A 19167-nucleotide genomic window follows, 5' to 3' on the forward strand; every position below is an offset into this window, starting at 1 on the left:
TAATGGATCGCTTTCTCTCCTTGTATATTGGACCTTTTCTGTGCAGTTTTATTATAACTAAATTAGCGAGTCTGTGGTCTGACATATCTCAAGTGAATATTGACATTAAATAATTAATAAAGTAATAAAACTAATACATTTGCTTCAGAGTTATATTGCTGAAACAAACTTGTGCATAAAGGCAATCAATCAGTGTTTTGGTGTTTTGTTTCTTTATTGTTTTGCAAAATATCAAGTGAAAAAGAAAACAACAGATGCAAAACTGTAAGGGTCGCAAGGACAGGACAGATCAGTGGACTGACAGCATGGGTGGACTGGTCAGTTACAGTGACACATATGTTCTTTGACATCATTATGACAGTGGGAAAATGACTAGAGGAGTGACAGTGCTGTGGCTCACAGAAATGATTCGACACAGTTGTGTTTCTTTAATAAGCGTGGTTGGCCACGAAAAGAGACTCCCCCGCTGCTGCTCCGGTGTCTCCTTTGGAGGCGTATTTACCAACGGCTGCTACGCTGTTGTTCTGTAGAGGAAATTCACATAAGATTAATGAAAACAGGAACAGTGAGCTGGGTGTCAAAAATGTTTGCAGATATCTAATGTTGCGCAGCACAAAGCAGAAATTATGTGTGATTGAACTAAATTACAGATTTCAAGATTCAAGATTCAAGATTTTTTATTTGTCACATACACAATTATACAGAGTATAACCAGCAGTGAAATGTAGGTCAGGTCCGCTCCAAGGACAGTGCAATTATAAAGTATACAAATATTAAGAAAAAGAAAAGTAGAAAAAAATAAAATAAAATAAAATAAAGATAAAAAATATAAATATAAATGTGCAGGTCAGTATGTTGTTGACTTAGATAATAATAAGAGGAATGTGCAAAAAGTTGTACAGGGTATGTAAATAGCAGTAGTATGAGGTAGAAAAAATTCTGAAGCTTATTGATATATTGATATTAACATGGAGTCAAGTGATGTTATGACACAGAGTTAGAGTTTAGGAGCCTGATGGCCTGGGGGAAGAAGCTCCTCCTAAGTCTCTCAGTTTTTGCCATCAGGCTACGGAAGCGCTTACCAGATGGAAGTAAAGTGAATAGATGGTTACCAGAGTGATTTGAGTCCTTGATGATTTTGACAGCTCTATTTTTGCAGTGTTTGAGGTAGATGTCCTGCAGAGAGGGGAGAGCAGACCCTGAGATGCGCTCAGCTAAGCGCACAACTCTCTGTAGTGCTTTGCAGTCCTGATTGGAGCTGTTTCCATACCACACTGAGATGCACTGAGTCAATACACTTTCTATGGTCCCTGAATAGAAAGTTTTCAGGATTGCTGGTGAGACCCTGAATTTCCTCAGCTGTCGCAGATGGTACAGTCTTTGCAGAGCGCATCGGTTGGGTTCCAGAAGTCAAAATCACATTAATTTTCTCCATAAGGGAGCTGATTTTGAACGCTAATTTAAAAACCTTTAAAAATGTGACCTTCTGTGAGCTATGAGGTTGTTAATTCATAATATATGCTTTTGTTGAAGCCATCAGTCTGCATTATTTCAATTTATTGTTTATTTACATGTTTAACAGTGAAATATTTGGTGAAAAACAACCTTACCCAACCAACTACCCTTACGAAAAAGAAGTTTATCCAAGTGTGCTATTAGTTTACTTCTTTTAAACTAAAGAAATAGGAAAGTACACCTTAGTCTACTTTTCATGTCCTTCTGAGAAATGGCCTTTATGTACTTCTCAGAAATGGGCTCTATGTACTTCTCAGAACTATACTTAAAATGACATTTAAGTATACTTGACTTATACTTAGAAAAAGTCTAAATATATTTGAGGTATACTTGTGCTCCTAGAATCCGTGTTTTCATTGTCATACGGTAGGGGGCGCTAGTACACATGTTGTGTACTGAATTTCCAAAAAACACAAGTGAAGAAGAAATCGAAACAACATAGTGTAAATATTAATCAAAAGCCCCTTTCACACAGAGATTCCGGAAAATACACGGGTAATGTGTTCCGGCAATTGTTCCCGGGTCGTTAGATTTGCTGCATTCACACTGCCAGTGATTTTCCGGAATCTGTGCGCGCGTTCACACTCAACCCGTAAATGTTCCGGAAGACACGTGACGTCATCATGTGACGTATATAATGCGCCGCGCACCATTTCACTAAACTGGCGAACGAAAAAAAAAAAAAAACTAAATTGGCGAACGATTTCAGCTTCAGCGCGGATAGTGAGGAGCTTCGATCGCTGCTTCATTCCAGTTTACACATTTTTCGTTGTGTGAATGTTGATCTGCCTTCAAAACACCTGGTGAAAGAGTCGCATGATAACGCGTGTCATCAGCCTTTACGGCATTTATCCGGCTTTTGTTCACACAGAGCTCGTTCCGGGACTGAACCCGGCAATGTTACTAGGTCCCCAACCCGGGATTGGTCCCGGAATCAATCCCGGGTCGTGGTTGCGTTCACACAGAAGGCACTCTGGCAATTTTCCGGCAATATTCCGGGACCAACGTGCAGTGTGAAAGGGGCTAAAGTGTAATAAAAATGCTACTACACGTATTTAATTAGTAAACTGTCAGTATACCTATAAGTTCACGTTTAGTATAGTTGCAGTACAAGCTAAAAACTTTAATGTAAACTAGTTGTGTACTCAAAGTTTACTACTGTTATCTTAAAAGTATACTTTTATATACTAGAAAGTGAGCCAATTTAGTCCCAAGGAGTATTGAAATAGTACACTTACAAGTATACTACTAGTAAACTAAACTACTAAAAGAGCTACTTCCAGAAGTCATAGATCCAATTTTGGCAATTATTAATTCATCATTGTCATTAGGATATGTCCCCAAAACCTTCAAATTGATTAAAGACACATTTCTTTATCCTGGCTTACACATAACACACTACTACACTTCTAGTATTCAAATCCGTTAAAGGATTGTTAGGCTGCATTAATTAGATCAACCGGAACCGGGAACACTCCTCATAACACACGGTGTACTCGTTACATCGTAAGAAAAATGGCATCTACGCTAATATTTGTCTGTTTCTTTCTTATTCTGTTTCTCAGTCCATGTCCGGATCAGATGGTGGATCGACGCCAGGAGATGTTGCCTGCGGCCTTGATCGTCGGCGGAGGTCGGACACCTGGATTAGCCCCAGGGACATATCCCCAGTGAATACGTCGACTAAAAATACAATAAAACCAAACATAAAACAAAATAACTAAAAATATAATAAAATACCTAACTACATAATACTATTATTTTTAGAAATTGCAACAATATAAAAATAGAAATATAATACATTTATATATTTGAAATTTTAATTAAATAAATAATAAATAATAAACAATAATATCCTGGCCAGAGGAGAACTGCCCCCCCCGACTGAGTCTGGTTTCTCCCAAGGTTTTTTCTCCATTCTGTCACAGAGGGAGTTTTGGTTCCTTGCCACTGGCTTGCTCAGTTAGGGACACTTGATTTCTAGTGATTATCATCAATTTGATTTCACAGATACTATTTAAACTAAACTGAGCTAGACAATTACATCACTGAATTCAATAGTGAAATGCCTTTAACTGAAAATTGAGTGTTTAACCTTATTATTAAACGTTACTGACACTATCCTACAATTTGATACTGTTAAATGCTTTGACACAATCTGTATTGTTAAAAGCGCTATATAAATAAAGCTGACTTGACTTGACTTGACTAGTACACTGATATTTGTATACTTACTACATAAAGTATACTTAAAAATATACTTGAACTTTACTTAAGTATACTTAATAAAATAAACGTGAAGTATACTACTTTTTAGTCAGGGTAACCTTATCTAAATCACCACCAATCAGGAACAAATCACACCAAAAGATCTTTAGCTGCCCGTCCCCTCCCAAGAAGCACTGCAAATGACATAATCAAGTCTCAAATGACTAAATATTTGTGTATATCTGCATATTTTGGAATAAATGTAAAATATACTGTTTCTATATAGAAAATAAACATCTTTAAATTACAACTGTATATATTAAGTAAAGATGTGGTGCTTCTTTCCCTCAGATTCACAGTCTTGTACCTTCATTTGTACCTTTTTGTCTGGATTTCAAATGTCAAATTTTTGTTTTTGCTTCAAATTATAGTTTGTAATGTTAGGATTCTCCCCATAACAGGTCAGTTTGGTTCATGGCTTTGGTTCAACTCTTCTTGAAGACTTTTTAAAAATCCTTATAAGAAAAATGAACAGGAAAACACTCGTGGAACCAAGATGACTAAAAAAGTGACCTCAACAAACATATGTGGAGTGGGACTTTGAACATGGGTGGAAAGAGGAAACTAACTAGTGATTATTAATGACATAATGTGGAGTGTCACTCAGAAAGAAGGTGGGGAAATTTGACAGCTGCTATTAGTGGTCTGTCATACTTATAGACATATATGATGACAAAATCACTTGAGGAACTGGCATCACAGATCATTGTCTTTGTGAGGTTGTTTACGTACTATGGCTCTCTTGACAAACTCCTCCTGGCAGGCCTTGCCATTCTCCTTCTTGCCCCCCCAGGCTTTCAGTGCGGAGGCTTGCAGGGCCCGGCCGTAAGAGAAGGTGAGGGCCCAGGGTTTACTCAAGGGACACTGGTTAATGGTGCTTAGATTGATGGAGGCCTCCTCCTCGCTCTGGCCTCCGGACAGGAAGGTGATGCCTTTGGTAGCAGAAGATGATAGAGATTGGCATTGTGATCTTTGTATTGCAGTTTAAAATGCGCTAATTTATAAATGACGAGCCATTTGAATGATAAATTATTAGTTTAGATAATAATGTATAAATTGCACTTAATATTATTCTTACATATAGTAGCGGTGTCATGATACATTGATATGAACTGATACATCAGCCAAATGTTGAACTACGTAATGTATTGAAACAATGCACAAAAAATCTGATATATTAGAAGACTTGTTTGTTATAAAAAGAAGCAGCTATGTTAACGTGTTTCCTTAATATCTACAAACGTGCAATTTTTGTTGGCTATAGAAGAGTCAAAAAATTACATACAGCACCTTTTAAAAATTAAATGTTTGTGCTTGACTTAAAATGATAAGTTTACTTAAGTTGCTATTACTAATTGCGGCAGCATTTTATATCAGAATATCAATATACAAATCACAGACCATTGAACCTAATCAAATCATAATTGAATCACGCCAATCCATAAATATTGTATTGCTGTCTTAGAGAATCAATGTCAGACTCGCCCAATATGTAATCACATTCACTTCAGTTTTCCCAGATATTTATACTGTATACCAAATACTGGCGTTGTGGGATTAGAGGTGAAGATAATCACTGCATTCCATTCTGAAGGGCTCATCTCTATTCTCTCATTATTTTACAGTGTTTACCCTCCCAAATGAGAGCTTTCGAAAGGATGAAGAGTGTAGGGGGACTAAAAACTGTATCCGGCATCCCTCCACCTCCCCATCTCCTCCTCTGTTTCTGTTTTTCTCCCTCTAGGTAGTACCGCAATGGGGGATTGCACTCGGTGCTCAAGCTGAACCTTGGGTTCGAGCCTCCATTACAGACAGCAAGCCAAGTTTGTTTACCATTAACCATCAGGGCCTGTATTCACAAAACATATTAAGGCTAAAAGTAGCTCATAATTCGCTTGTCAGTCCTAAATTTAGGATTCCTAAATTTTTGCTCTAAGAGTATTTCACAAAGCATTTTAGCACTAAAACTAGCTCCTAAATCTGTGAAAGGTTAGGAGTAGTGAAGAGGACTCTTAAGTCACTAGACCAAGCCACAAACTATCCTAAAATGATGGTTGCTGGCAATCTGCCTCAGAACGTAAGCATTTTAGAAACATTTGACGAAAAATATTTTTTATAAATGTATCACCTTTGGTTTTGGAGGTTATCCCAACTTCAGATTTTCCTTTGATTATATGCTTGTTTTCATTAACCAATTGGCCAAGAAGTAACTGCTGTTCTTGCATCCAGTTTGGTTTTCTTTTTTGTTTGTATGTCTTACTAACATCATGATTATTCTACTCTGTTGATTAAAAGGCTGTTTATATGCATTGTGACGAGTCGGCTGCCTCCCCCCTTATCATCACCACCCCGTCCCGTATTCGCCGCCCTTCACCAGGCTCCCGACGGGAGTGGGTGTGTGAGAGAGGAGGGGCGCTGAAACAGCCAGGGCTGGCGGCGTGTGATGAGGCGCACCTGATGTGAATAGAGCCTCATCACCGCCGCCGTTTAAATGCCGAGCGCGCCTCTCTTCGGGAGACCGGTCTCTTCCCCGTGCATGCACGCTGATGTCCTCGTGGGTCCAGGAAGGGCGCGTCGAGTAGGAGGACTGCTGCACCCGTTAGACGGCTGACGGGCCAGGATGCCGGGCCGTCGAGTCCCCCAGAAGCAGGATGTCGCCGCGGGAAGAAGCCGCCGCCACTCGCTCCTGGACCCGAGAGGGGAGCGCGTGCGGCCACCGGACTCCGCCCCTTCCTTGGACCCTTCCCTCCTGAACACTGCCCTCCTTCACAAGCCCCGCAGCACGACGAGGACACCAGATCCCCCTGTTTATTTTGGACACTTTTTCCCCCTTGGACACTATTTTGTTTATTATTGTTTAATAAAAACCTCTCCGAGGCCTGACGCCACGCCCACTGTGTCTGTTGTTTGCTCCTCCCGCCACAGCATATTCACAAATTTTTTAACAAGAAGCATACAGGCTGACAATTAGTTGAGCATATACATACTGCATATATTATATTGTTTAATTAGTGACACTTTGCCTGCATTTTAAAATCTTTATTTGAATGTGGCAATTAACATTTTTTATTTTTAAACCTTTATTTGAATATGGCAACATAATATCGCACTTCTACAATACTTCTATGAATGAATCTCTGACAGAGACTATGAGCCAATCACTGTGAGCATAGTTAATGAGCATGCTGATATCACCCATAGCAACAAGGTCAACCCCGCCCCCTTAATCTTAGCTTAAAGGCCTTTCTACACTGAGCTCGAGGCAAATCGCAGACGAACGTTGCTTTCACACCGAGCACGAAACTAATGTTCGCCTTCTGCTAATTCACGCCTGCACGCTAGCAGGCACCGACCAACAATGTATTTTTCCTCAGATATGTGTCTCGTATCTGTATTTAACATCTAAATTAAGAAAAAAAAAAGTTTGGCTCTACACCAGAAACAAAATCTATCTATAATGCTTACAAGAATAGGCTACATCCTAAAATATAACTAGAAGTAAAATTAGCATCAAGCTACACTTGAAAATGTATTTAATTTTTAATGTATTTGCTTACCCACTTTAAACCATCATTGAGTGCTTGTAATAACTTCTGATTGTGATTTATAGGTGATTTTGATTTTATAATAAGCAGACACATGCACTCTTCGTATGTTTAATAATGCTACACTGCTAATATAACTACATTTTGTAGTTGATAAACAGGAAAGTGGGTTCAAGCGCCAGCAGAAGGCAGTGTAATGAAGTGGTCTTTAAGAGAAGCAGTCTATCAGCGGAAGTTTAAAATCAGCTCGTAAGTGTATTTACTTGTCTCAGTGTTTAGCGCATTTGCCGTTGCTAGGAAACGCTTATTTTGTTTACTAGGATGAGAGTTGCTGAAATCGCATTTGGTCTCGTACTGTATCGTGTATCTTGTCAGTGTGTGCACTTGCTTGGCCATTTGTAGTTGATAAACAGGAAAGTGGGTTCAAGCGCCAGCAGAAGGCAGTGTAATGAAGTGGTCTTTAAGTGAAGCAGTCTATCAGCGGAAGTTTAAAATCAGCTCGTAAGTGTATTTACTTGTCTCAGTGTTTAGCGCATTTGCCGTTGCTAGGAAACGCTTATTTTGTTTACTAGGATGAGAGTTGCTGAAATCGCGTTTGGTCTCGTACTGTATCGTGTATCTTGTCAGTGTGTGCACTTGCTTGGCCATTTGTAGTTGATAAACAGGAAAGTGGGTCCAGCTGAATTGAAATGATCATTTGTTGGTTTGGTATAATAAAGGTTATTATACCGCGGCAGCGGTCGCGGCAGTCGTCGTGTGAAGCCCTCTTAGTGTGAAGACCAAAGAGTGTAAAGACCATCGACTCTACCGTGCGACTCCACCGGGCAGGGACACCGGCAAGGGATAGTAGTAGCTTTTTATTAAATTTTTTCATTGATATGTTTATTATTGAAATGTTGTTGTTATATGCATGTGTTAATTTTATTTAATTTCTTTATTTTTTTAAATATGTGGGTAGATAGTATTTATAGAGTTGTAACTTTTTAGTTTTAGTTACTTTTTCTTATTTGTAAGTCGCTTTGGACAAAAGCGTCTGCTAAATGACAAAAGTAAGTAAAAAAGTAAGTAATATTTGTCGTAAACATCCTTTATTGCTATAAAAAAATATAATGAGCTGCATACAAAACACATACAGAAAATATATCGTCATAATCATGTCTATTTGCTTTCATACACTGAACAAAATTATAAACGCAACACTATTGTTTTTGCCCCCATTTTTCATGAGCTGAACTCAAAGATCTAAGACTTTTTCTATGTACACAAAACACCTATTTCTCTCAAATATTGTTAACAAATCTGTCTAAATCTGTGTTAGTGAGCACTTCTCCTTTGCTGAGATAATCCATTGACCTCACAGGTGTGGCATATCAAGATGCTGATTAGATATTTAGATAATTTCTCTACCATAAGCCATCTCCAATGGTGTTTCAGAGAATTTGGCAATACATCCAACCGGCCTCACAACCGCAGACCACGTGTAACCACACCAGCCCAGGGCCTCCATATCCAGCAACTTCACCTCCAAGATCATCTGAGACCAGCAACCCGGACAGATGCTGCAACAATCAGTTTGCATAACCAAAGAATTTCTGCACAAACTCTTTTGTCTCAGGGAAGCTCTCCTGCATGCTCGTCGTCCTCATCGGGGTCTCAACCTGACTCTATTCAGTTCGTCATGGTAACCGACTTGAGTGGGCAAATGATCACATTTGATGGCATCTGGCACTTTGGAGAGGTGTTATCTTCACAGATGAATCCCGGTTTTCACTGTACAGGGCAGATGGCAGGCAGCGTGTATGGCATCGTGTGGGTGACCGGTTTGCTGATGTCAACGTTGTGGATCGAGTAGCCCATGGTGGCGGTGGGGTTATGGTATGGGCAGGCATATGTTATGGACAACGAACACAGGTGCATTTTATTGATGGCATTTTGAATGCACAGAGATACCGTGATGAAATCCTGAGGCCCATTGTTGTGCCATTCATCCACGACCATCAACTCTTATTGCAGCATGATAATGCATGGCCCCATGTTGCAAGGATCTGTACACAATTCCTGGAAACTGAAAACATCCCAGTTTTTGCATGGCCAGCATACTCACCGGACATGTCACCCATTGAGCATGTTTGGGATGTTCTGGACCGGCGTATATATACAACAGCATGTTCCAGTTCCTGCCAATATCCAGCAAGTTCACACATTCACTGAAGAGGAGTGGACAACCTGATCAACTCTATGCGAAGGAGATGTCTTGCTCTGCGTGAGGAAAATGGTGGTCACACCAGATACTGACTGGTTTTCGGACCCCCCCAGACCACCCCAATACAGTAAAACTGCACATTTGAGAGTGTTTTATTGTGGCCTGCCTAAGGCACACCTGTGCAATAATCATGCTGTCTAATCAGCATCTTGATATGCCACACCTGTGAGGTGGATGGAAGTGCTCACTAACACAGATTTAGACAGATTTGTGAACAATATTTGAGAGAAATAGGCCTTTTGTGTATATAGAAAAAGTCTTAGATCTTTGAGTTCATGAAAAATGGGGGCAAAAACAAAAGTGTTGCGATTATAATTTTGTTCAGTGTATTTCATGTCAAAAAATGTTTCCCTCAATTGTTTTTTAAAAATACACTAGATCTAGAGAGTGAACGCGCTCTGACTCATAACACTCGCGTACGAGGAAGAAAACAGACGGTGCTGTACAGATCACATGATTCAGTGGAGAATTATTAGAAAAGTTATTCTGTATGAAGAACATGTGATAATAAATCTGTTCTCAAATACCAACGACAACAAGAACTCAGTATCCACTCTCTTATCCAGAATACTCTTCTTCTGTGTTTGTTTACACTGGTTTTCAAAACAATGCCACCATTCTCACGCTTTTGTGCCACAGCAGCTGCTCCGGTCACGTGACCCTAGCTCAAATCTAATTGGACGGTCCATGTTTTCGCTTTGCGAAACTGAAAAGATTCGTCGGACTGGACGAAAAAAACATATTTGCATTTTTTCGAATGTTTGCGGTCTATGTGGAAGCATCCATAGGAAGCTGTTTTATTCCAGCGCATCATCGCGTCCGAAATTCATTTTGCTTTTTCGCGCTCAGTGTGGAAAGGCCTTAAGACTTCTACCTATTCCTTAGTAAAAGTTTTTCTCAGCAGCTTTGTGAATAGGTTTTAAGAGCAAACTCTTAGCTAAAAACTTTTACTGGTATTTAGGAGAACTCTTACTGTTAATATAAAAAGTTTTGTGAATACGGGCCTAGGTCTGGATGGGCAGGCGAACTCGTGAAACCTGTGCAAAGAATCCATCAGGTGTACCCTTGAATATAGCGGGAGTGATTGTTCTACTGGGCAGTGCCCTCCGGAGGCAGGTGTATCCCATGTAGGACACAGCACAGGTGGAGTGACTCACCGGGAACGGCCGGCGGAATGGTGCGGCGCAGGGCAGTGACGGTGGCCATGGCTATCTCCTGAGGAGAGTACTTGTGGGAGCAGGAGTGGCCAGCAGTCACCATGTTGGGTTTCAGCAGGGTTCCCTCCAGATACACATGATGGTCTGACAGAGCCTTGTACACAGCCGCCAGGACCTTCTCCGTCACATACTGGCATCTCTTCAGATCGTGGTCGCCATCGGGCAGGATCTCAGGCTCCACGATGGGCACGATGCCATGCTGGCGGAGACAACAGCAACCAGTGTAAATGAATTGTGACACCTTGCCTATGTGAATGCTTTAAGTCTGTTTTCTGATAAGGGCACAGACAGCAGAGAAACAAACAAGAATTAAAAGTGCAACAAAATACAGGTATAGCCTTACAAAATATATGCCAAAAAATGTCAATATTTTTTGTTGTTTACATCAACAAAAACATATTAATTATAACTATAAAAAAAATATATAAGGTGCATAATTATAATTATATAAGTATAAATTATATAAGGTTTATTCACTACCTGTATGGACAGAAGACAGAAATTCTGACAAAAAACTAGAGTAACATTGTTACAACTTTAAGGGTTTGATGGGAAAGGGAATGAATTGTTGTGTAGACTGCTGTCTAAAACCTCTTTATGGGTCCACTTGGAGCCGAAAACTCAAAGTCCGACCCAAGACCCGAGCGGGTTCGGGTCCAAAACTTCTACAAGTGCCTCGGACATGGTTCGGGTTTGGTATTAGCAGCCTCGGGTCTCGGGAACTTTAAAATAAATGTGCTTTTTCCAAATGGAACCGATAAGACCCAAATTCTTTTAAACTATCCTGGATGCATACTTGCGTGCTCGTGTTAAGTGCATTTTTAAGAAATTCATCTTATAGATATAAGATCAGGAAAAGCCACTCGCTTTATTATGCTGTATGTTCATGCCTTTTCTTTTTTGTGTGCAGAAGCCGTTAAACTAAATAAACTAAATAAAGTTGTTAATTCCATGATTTATAAGGATTTATATTTTTATCAAACTATTATGTTTATTTTTCAAATCCACTGGTCACAATTGAAAGCCGAACTCAGAAATAACGTGTCCAATAGGTAGGAAAAATATAAAGTAATAATAAATAAGTAAATAAATAACTGAAAGTAATGGAGCAGTGGACAAATCAGTCAGCAAGAAACTGAGATTTTTCCTGACCGATGCGGGGTTGCAGGCTGTGCACACATCAATGGCGTCTACATTCGGGTCCAGTCGGGTTCGAAAATAAATGCCATCGGGTCGGGTTGGACTCGGGTCTAATTTCATCGGGTCTGTCTCGGGTCAGGTCATTCTTTTTGAAAAATTAATTTATGCATGTTGGGTTCAGATAAGCAGGTCATTTTTCAAAGATTCCATATTTAACCATTTTAAAGAAAATGCTTAATGTGGGTTAATGCATTAATGCAAATTTAAGTATACAAATTCAGTATACACTTTACTATAAAACATGCTATATGCAGGCAAGCAGATGAACTCAGAATATGCAACATGCAAAATTAACATGCGATTTAAGCCCAGCTCACATTGTGCGATTTTGGCCATGATTTAGTCGTCTGAGACAAATTTTGAAACTCCTAAAAGATTCCTATAATCCTGCACTAAAATCTGTAGTTTTTGATCGCTGGTTTGACATGTTCACCAACAGCCAATTAATGGCCGTTGTGATCAGATCTTATCTCCGACAAAATTCTGGATTCTGAATTGTGTTCATAGAGTTAAGTGTTATGTCTAGGCTGTAAAGTGGCTCACCATCTGGCAGATGCTGGCGTAGCGGGCGAGTACATTGGCGTTCTCAATGATAGCCAGATGAGATGGAGTAGTGGGGGTGATCTTCAACACACAGCGCCATTTAGCAAAGTCAGCGCCATCTTTTTTATACTGAGCGCAGCGCTCGTACAGCCCGTCCAGACCTGAGGGGGATATGTGTGAACATTTGTGCAAAAACTCATAAAATGAAGGATATGAAGAAAGGTCATGCATACCCTGTGTGGTCGTCTCTCCGTTGGTGCCGGCCAGAGGTACAACACCCTTGTCCACCTTGATTCCGACCACCATGCCTCTCTCCTTGATCAGCTGAGAGAAAGGCTTGCCATCGTCAGTCTTCTGATAGAGCGTCTCATGGAAAAGAATGACTCCGCCGATGCAGGGCAGGATGCGGTCGTCTGCGGTGAAGAGCAGCTGACGGTACAGCCTTCTGTTCTCCTCTGTGTTCTCCGCATTGATGCTCTGGAAGCGCTTTGCGACGCTGCCTAAAATGATGCACAGTAAGACAGAATTCTCCATTTGCAAGAACTAGCATTTTGAAAGCATATAAATGTTTAAGTGTTTATACCTGTGGACTCATCAGCTGCAAGAATTCCCTTTCCTGATGCGACGATCCTCTGAGCGATATCGCTCAGCTCTTTCTTCTGATCAGGGCTTAGGAACGGATATGCGTGAGGCATCTTTACTGGAAGGAGGAAAGTGAAATCAGGAACAAAGCAGACAGTAGCCAAATAAGTTTATGTGATAGGGGTGCAATACACTGATGGTATCACATAATACCGTGGAACATACTAACGAGACATGAAGTACTAATTTCAGTGTCAGTAGTGTCATCAAACAGATAGTTGTTTTCAAACAGGTTTCCAGAAAACTTTCCCAATCGGTTTGCCACAAGTTAGTCAAGCAGATAATTCTGCACCAAACTTGATCCACTGGTTTAGTCAAATTTGGGCTGGAAAACTAGAGAGTGCTGCAAGGTTGACATATTTTGGAGGTGAACCTATATGTTTGCTTCATCCTAGTTTGGCAAAAAAAACAGAAGTATTTTGCCATTGGGTTTTGGATTCTCAAGAATAAGCTTTGTGACCAACAAGAGTTTATGATTCTTACATGCTTTGTTCATCATAATGATCTTCACAAAGCCTAAAAGCAATCGCCCAAAGTAAAAAGGTAAATTTAGGCTACAAACAAATGACACCATGATTTCACAACTTCAGTGTCAATCCCTAAGCCTCTTTCAGTCTTTAATTAAATTTCTACAAGTTGGAAATTTTAAGTTAAAGTAGTTCGTAGTGTAACAAACTAGTGTAATAAACACAAAGTGGACAAGTGAGTGAATGAGTTTTGTTTTTAGTCCCATTTAGGGACATTTTAGCAACCACCGTTTTACCAGAAACATGAAAGCTTAAATAAATCTGGGGTATTACTAATGTTTTTTTTATGTTGTAGAATAAAGCATGGAAATGTCCTGATCTTGTGTTCACCACAGGCTTTATTTCAGTTATTTAACCAAAAGCCCATTCAAAAAACCCATTGATAAACTCGTTTCGTTTTGTTAGGACTCATTCAAATTACATACAACCTTTAATGATTACAATACCATGGTATTTATTTGATATGTCCAAAGAAATTAGCATTTCATTTCAAAGAAAAATTAAATAAACAAAGTGCAGAATGTGTAATGTGATGTAGGAGATATAATGCATTAAAAATCATAACCTACACTTTCAGATTGTGCTCTTGGTTGTTGCAGGAAGTGCTGTAATTTCCTTTTTGGATTAAAATATCTGCTAAATAATTAATGGTGACTCAAAGGGATGTTGTGATGAGGAAGTGTTTTGACAAACTTTTAATCTAAATACAAAGGAGGGAGTTTTTTAAATTTTTTATTTTTGAACCATATCTCAAAAAACTGCCTGCAATTGTCACATACGCATGATTTGAAAGCTAAGATCCTCCTTTTTTTAGAGAGAACTTCTGCTTTATTTATTAGGGTATAGGGAAATATATTGTGACAGTACGCTTAAATACTGCTCTTCAAATTTATCTTTCTTTTCATTTCCTCATAATGACTGTCGTTTACTCCTACTTTCTGTTCTCCTCAAGAGTTCTATACGTGTCAAGCCTTGATACTCTCATTGTTGACCTTTATGTGAGTTATGTAGGACAAGCTCTATTCCTGCCACCGCTTTCATCCAGTGATTCTACCTTTGCCCTTTTTGACACTACTGCCTAAGAGTTCAGACTATATATAAACTAGTGCCTACCAGCTGCACTGGTGTAGATGCGCTGTTCTCGCACGAGGGTATATATATATCCAAAAAGTATGTATGTATATTGTTTTCTTTTTTTCTGTTTGTTCCATCGGTGAACATCGAAGGCTGCAACCAATAAAGTATTTGATTATTTCTGCACTTTAACCCCTTTTTCTGCATTTATTTTTTATAATTAACGATTATAATGAGCCACTGGTTATATAAAAAAAGCTATAAAATGAAAGCAATATCAGAAAAACGCAGTCATATAGAAGACCTAGTACAGTTGCATTGTAACACTGGGCTGACAGAAGCTTGACAATGCAATTTATTCAGATTCATTAGACTGTTTCGAATCTATCCAAATGAATCATTTAGAATAGTTTAGGTGTGATTTACTAAAGGGCTCTGTTGTGTGAATATCATTAAAATCAGCTCAAGATTGTTGCATTTCTGCAATATTTAGAAAAATGGTCTCATTTTTACATGGAGATTTATATTGCTTTGGAATATTGCGATTTTTATCTTTTTGATTATCTTAATTGATTGATTATGTCAATCATGGAATAATCATTTGATCTAACATTGTCAATATTGGTAGTGACCATACTGGTATGCTGTGAGATTCAACTGGTAAAAATTATATATTTAACTAAAATTATTTGAAAAATTAATATTGTTTAATTGCTTTAAATCATCTTGATCTAGCTCCAAAAGCCAATTACATATCAGAAGCCTTTAGATATATATAGTCAGACTTTTGGAATATTTAACACTACCAGCAACATCATGATAACTACTATCACAGTTCATCAGGTTAGGTGCTTTGTCGCAGTTCTGAGTTCAGTAATCATGAAGGAAATATAACTCTTGCTTCCTCCTCTTTTTATTTGAAGTGTTTTGCTCCTGTAAAGCCACCACACAATCACACTCTCCTATTTCGGTTGTTATCTTATTCATACTCATTAGCACTGTGATAGACTTTTAATATCAATGTCCTGTTAAGACAGAATTTAGATGCATTTTAAAATAATATTCTTACCTTTCTTGCTGAAAGGAGCACAGACCAAATGGAGTGACCCTTGAAGCGAGGGAGAAAGAAAAAGAAGGGGAGAGAAGAAAAGATCTGGCACAGACCACGACAGCTGCCTGTCCGATTGGCCACTGTATTTATCCAGCATTATGTCCCCTCACATTCAGCTGTCCTGCTAAAATTATCTCTATCCTGATACTGGAGATGGGTGGCAACATTCCCAAACACGCAAGAGAGCGAAGGAGACCGACAGAAGGGTGTGTGGGGTCAGAAGCCTTACAATCGAGTGTGCTCTTGTGGAAATACGTTAAAGGCTGCATGGAGATGTCTAAAGAGGGAGAAAGGCAAACAAGTTGGATAATATAAACAAATGTCAGAATCTACAGTATGCACTGTTGTTGGAAACCTCATCCGACAACGGCAGCATGCTGACCCTTGACCTTTCGGTGGCTTTTGAACAGCTGCAGGGTCTTTTATTAATAGGCCTGGTTTTGTTGTTTATAATGGAAATTTTTTTATTGTGAGTGTATTAAATGCCCTATTAGAGGAATTAGGCAATACATTTATGGCAGACAGGGGTCAGAAGAGGTGGTTTCTGTTTGTTAAAATAATTAATAATAATAATAATAATAATAATAATAAGTTTAATTTGTATAGTGCCTTTCCCAAGCTCAAGGGCACTTCACAATGACATCAATATAAGCAATCAGTACATACATAGAAGAACAATAGACATTTGCCACGTCCAGGACATGCAGTTGCAAACCATAGTAATAATATAGATAGTCAAGTACAGCAAACAATCAGATACAGCATTACACCACAACAGTTTAAGAAGAAACAGGTAATGGCCGATAATATTGGTTAAACAAATACGTTTTGAGTTTGGACTTAAATTTGTGTAGTGTGGTTATTGACCGGAGACACAAGGGCAATGAGTTCCAAAATTTAGGAGTCATAACAGAGAAAGATCTCCCTCCCATAGATGAAAGGCGAGATCTTCCCTAACACAAAGAAGTTCCCCTCCAGATGATCGAAGTAAACGAGAAGGAGTATATGAAGAAAGTAGGTCAGAAAGATAAGTAGGTGCAAGACCGTGAAGTGACTTAAAGGTAAGCAGAAGAATTTTATAAATTATACGAGAGGACACGGGTAGCCAGTCGAGGTTAAAAAGAATAGGAGTGATATGAGCAGACCGTTTGGTGTACGTTAACATTCTAGCAGCAGAGTTTTCAATATATTGCAAACGGGAGCTGGAGCGTGCTGGTAATCCAGAAAAAAGAGCATTACAGTAGTCAAGGCGAGATGTGACAAATGCATGTATTAGTGATTCAGCATCTTTTGGGCTCATGAAGGAAGTTACGTCGAAGTTGAAAGAATGCAGCTTTGGAGAGTTTGCTAATATAAGCGTCTAGATTTAGTGATGAGTCAAGAATGATACCTAAGTTTTTGACAGTGGCAGTTGGAAAAATTTATGTAGCTTCAAGGTCAATTTTAGGGGGGTTAGTTATGTTTTTTGTTACAGTTGGGGGACCGACAAGTAAAACTTCTGTTTTTGTCAAGTTAAAACTGAGAGAGGTGGAGTTAAGCCAGGTTTTTAACTCATTGACACGTCAAATAGAGTAGCAGTCTGGTGAATAGAGTCAGGTCGGCAAGAAGTATATAGTTCAAGTTCACTTTAGTTCAAGTTCACTTTATTTATATAGCACATTTAAAACAGCCACGAGACTGACCAAAGTGCTTCACAAAAGATACAGCATCATAAAAGTAATTAAAACAAGCAAACAGATTAAAACAAAGAACCCAAAATAAAACAGTATCAGAAAAATTATAATAGGCAGGAATAAAACCTAATAAGCCAATGAAAACAGATGGGTTTTTAACAGAGACTTAAAAATGGTCAAGCTCGGGGCCATTCGAATTTCCACTGGCAGGTCATTCCAGAGACGAGGACCAATTACAGAGAAGGCACGGTCACCTCTACGTTTAAGTCTGGAGTGTGGTATTAAAAGAAGATTCTGGTCACCAGATCTTAAGCTTCTTGAGGGGATATACTGATGCAACAGTTCAGATAGGTAGCCGGGTGCTTGATTGTGCAAAGATTTAAAAACAAATAGTACAATTTTAAAATGTATTCTAAATTGTACTGGCAACCAATGAAGGGCCTTTAAAAGTGGAGTAGCGTGATCCCTTTTTTTCTTTTTCAAAAGAAATCTTGAGGCAGCATTTTGGATCAACTGAAGTCGGGCAATTTGGGCTTTAGAAATGCCACAGTATAACGAATTGCAATAATCAAGACGTGACGTGATAAAAGCATGCACCGCCATCTCCAAAGTCTTATCAGTGAGGAAATGTTTAATTTTTGCAAGTATACGGAGCTGACGAAAACTGGACCCAATTACTGAAGAAATTTGTTTGTCGAATTTTAATGAGTCATCCAAGATAACTCCCAGATTTCGTACCTGTGGAGACCTAAAAGCCGATAGGGATCCCAAGTCAAAATTAAATGCTTTCATATGTTCTGAAGGGCCAAAAACAATTACTTCCGTTTTCTCCTTATTTAAGGATAAAAAATTTTTTTTTAGATAACCAGGATTTAACCTCACCTAAACAGGATGAAAGAGCAGTCATGGCCAGTGGATCATTTTTTCTAAAAGGTAAATAGATTTGAGTATCATCGGCATAAAAGTGAAACGATACCCCATGTTTTCTAAAGATAGATCCCAGAGGTAACATGTATAATGAAAATAGAGAGGGGGCCAAAATCGAGCCTTGCGGAAGGCCACAGGGGAGAGAAGCAGTGGAAGATAAAAATTCTCCTAACCTAACCACAAATGTCCTGTCAGATAAAAATGACTGGAACCACTTTAGAACTGTGCCAGAGAGACCCACCCAAGATTTCAATCTATTAATTAATACAGAATGGTTAATGGTGTCGAAAGCAGCTGATAGATCTAAGAGGACAAGGACCACAGAGTCACCCGTATCAGTTGCTAAATAAATGTCGTTTAACACTCTCAGAAGGGCAGATTCAGTACTGTGGGCAGCCTTAAAACCAGATTGAAAGTGCTCAAACAGAGAATTTACAGCAAGGAAAGATTGGAGTTGAAGAAACACAATCTTTTCCAAAACCTTGGAGATAAATGGTAAAACAGAGATGGGGCGATAATTTTTTAAAACTGACGAATCGAGTGAAGGCTTCTTGAGGAGAGGTGTGACGGTTGCCACTTTCAGATAAGCAGGAACCACCCCAGTTAAAAGACACTTATTTAAAAAGGACATTAGACCTGGTCCAACTGAGTCAACAATTTGC

At 39.1% G+C, this 19167-nt stretch overlaps 1 protein-coding gene across 3 annotated transcripts; it reads right to left on the minus strand.

The window, feature by feature from the left end:
* Positions 1–223: 223 nt before the first annotated feature.
* Positions 224–16054, minus strand: LOC306852182 (fructose-bisphosphate aldolase A-like). 3 transcript variants are annotated; one of them, XM_079388855.1, is made up of 8 exons: positions 15864–16054; positions 13135–13251; positions 12785–13051; positions 12552–12712; positions 10749–11007; positions 4516–4715; positions 1113–1176; positions 224–524 (listed from the first exon to the last, which is right to left on the minus strand). In XM_079388855.1, exons 1-8 carry the CDS (start codon positions 16000–16002, stop codon positions 499–501), a joined length of 1233 nt encoding a protein of 410 aa, XP_079244981.1. In that variant the 5' UTR covers positions 16003–16054; the 3' UTR covers positions 224–498. The 3 variants fall into 3 exon arrangements, with proteins under 3 accessions (XP_079244981.1, XP_079244983.1, XP_079244982.1); XM_079388857.1 differs by lacking the exon at positions 1113–1176 and having other exon boundaries at positions 15864–15999; XM_079388856.1 differs by lacking the exons at positions 224–524; positions 1113–1176 and adding an exon at positions 1542–3198.
* Positions 16055–19167: the final 3113 nt, after the last annotated feature.

The sequence above is a fragment of the Barbus barbus genome, assembly GCF_936440315.1.
Source record: "Barbus barbus genome assembly, chromosome: 32".
Taxonomy (NCBI): Eukaryota; Metazoa; Chordata; class Actinopteri; order Cypriniformes; family Cyprinidae; genus Barbus; species Barbus barbus.

What these genes read in the sequence shown, in the direction of transcription:
- LOC306852182 (XM_079388855.1), bottom strand. Translation starts at nt 16,002, where the DNA reads ATGCTGGATAAATACAGTGGCCAATCGGACAGGCAGCTGTCGTGGTCT. An exon ending in CGGAGAGACGACCACACAGG is followed by an intron (nt 12,713 to 12,784) that starts GTATGCATGACC and finishes TATCCCCCTCAG; the next exon opens with GTCTGGACGGGCTGTACGAG. An exon ending in CAAGGACTCAAATCACTCTG is followed by an intron (nt 525 to 1,112) that starts GTAACCATCTAT and finishes TTTCCTCTACAG; the next exon opens with AACAACAGCGTAGCAGCCGT.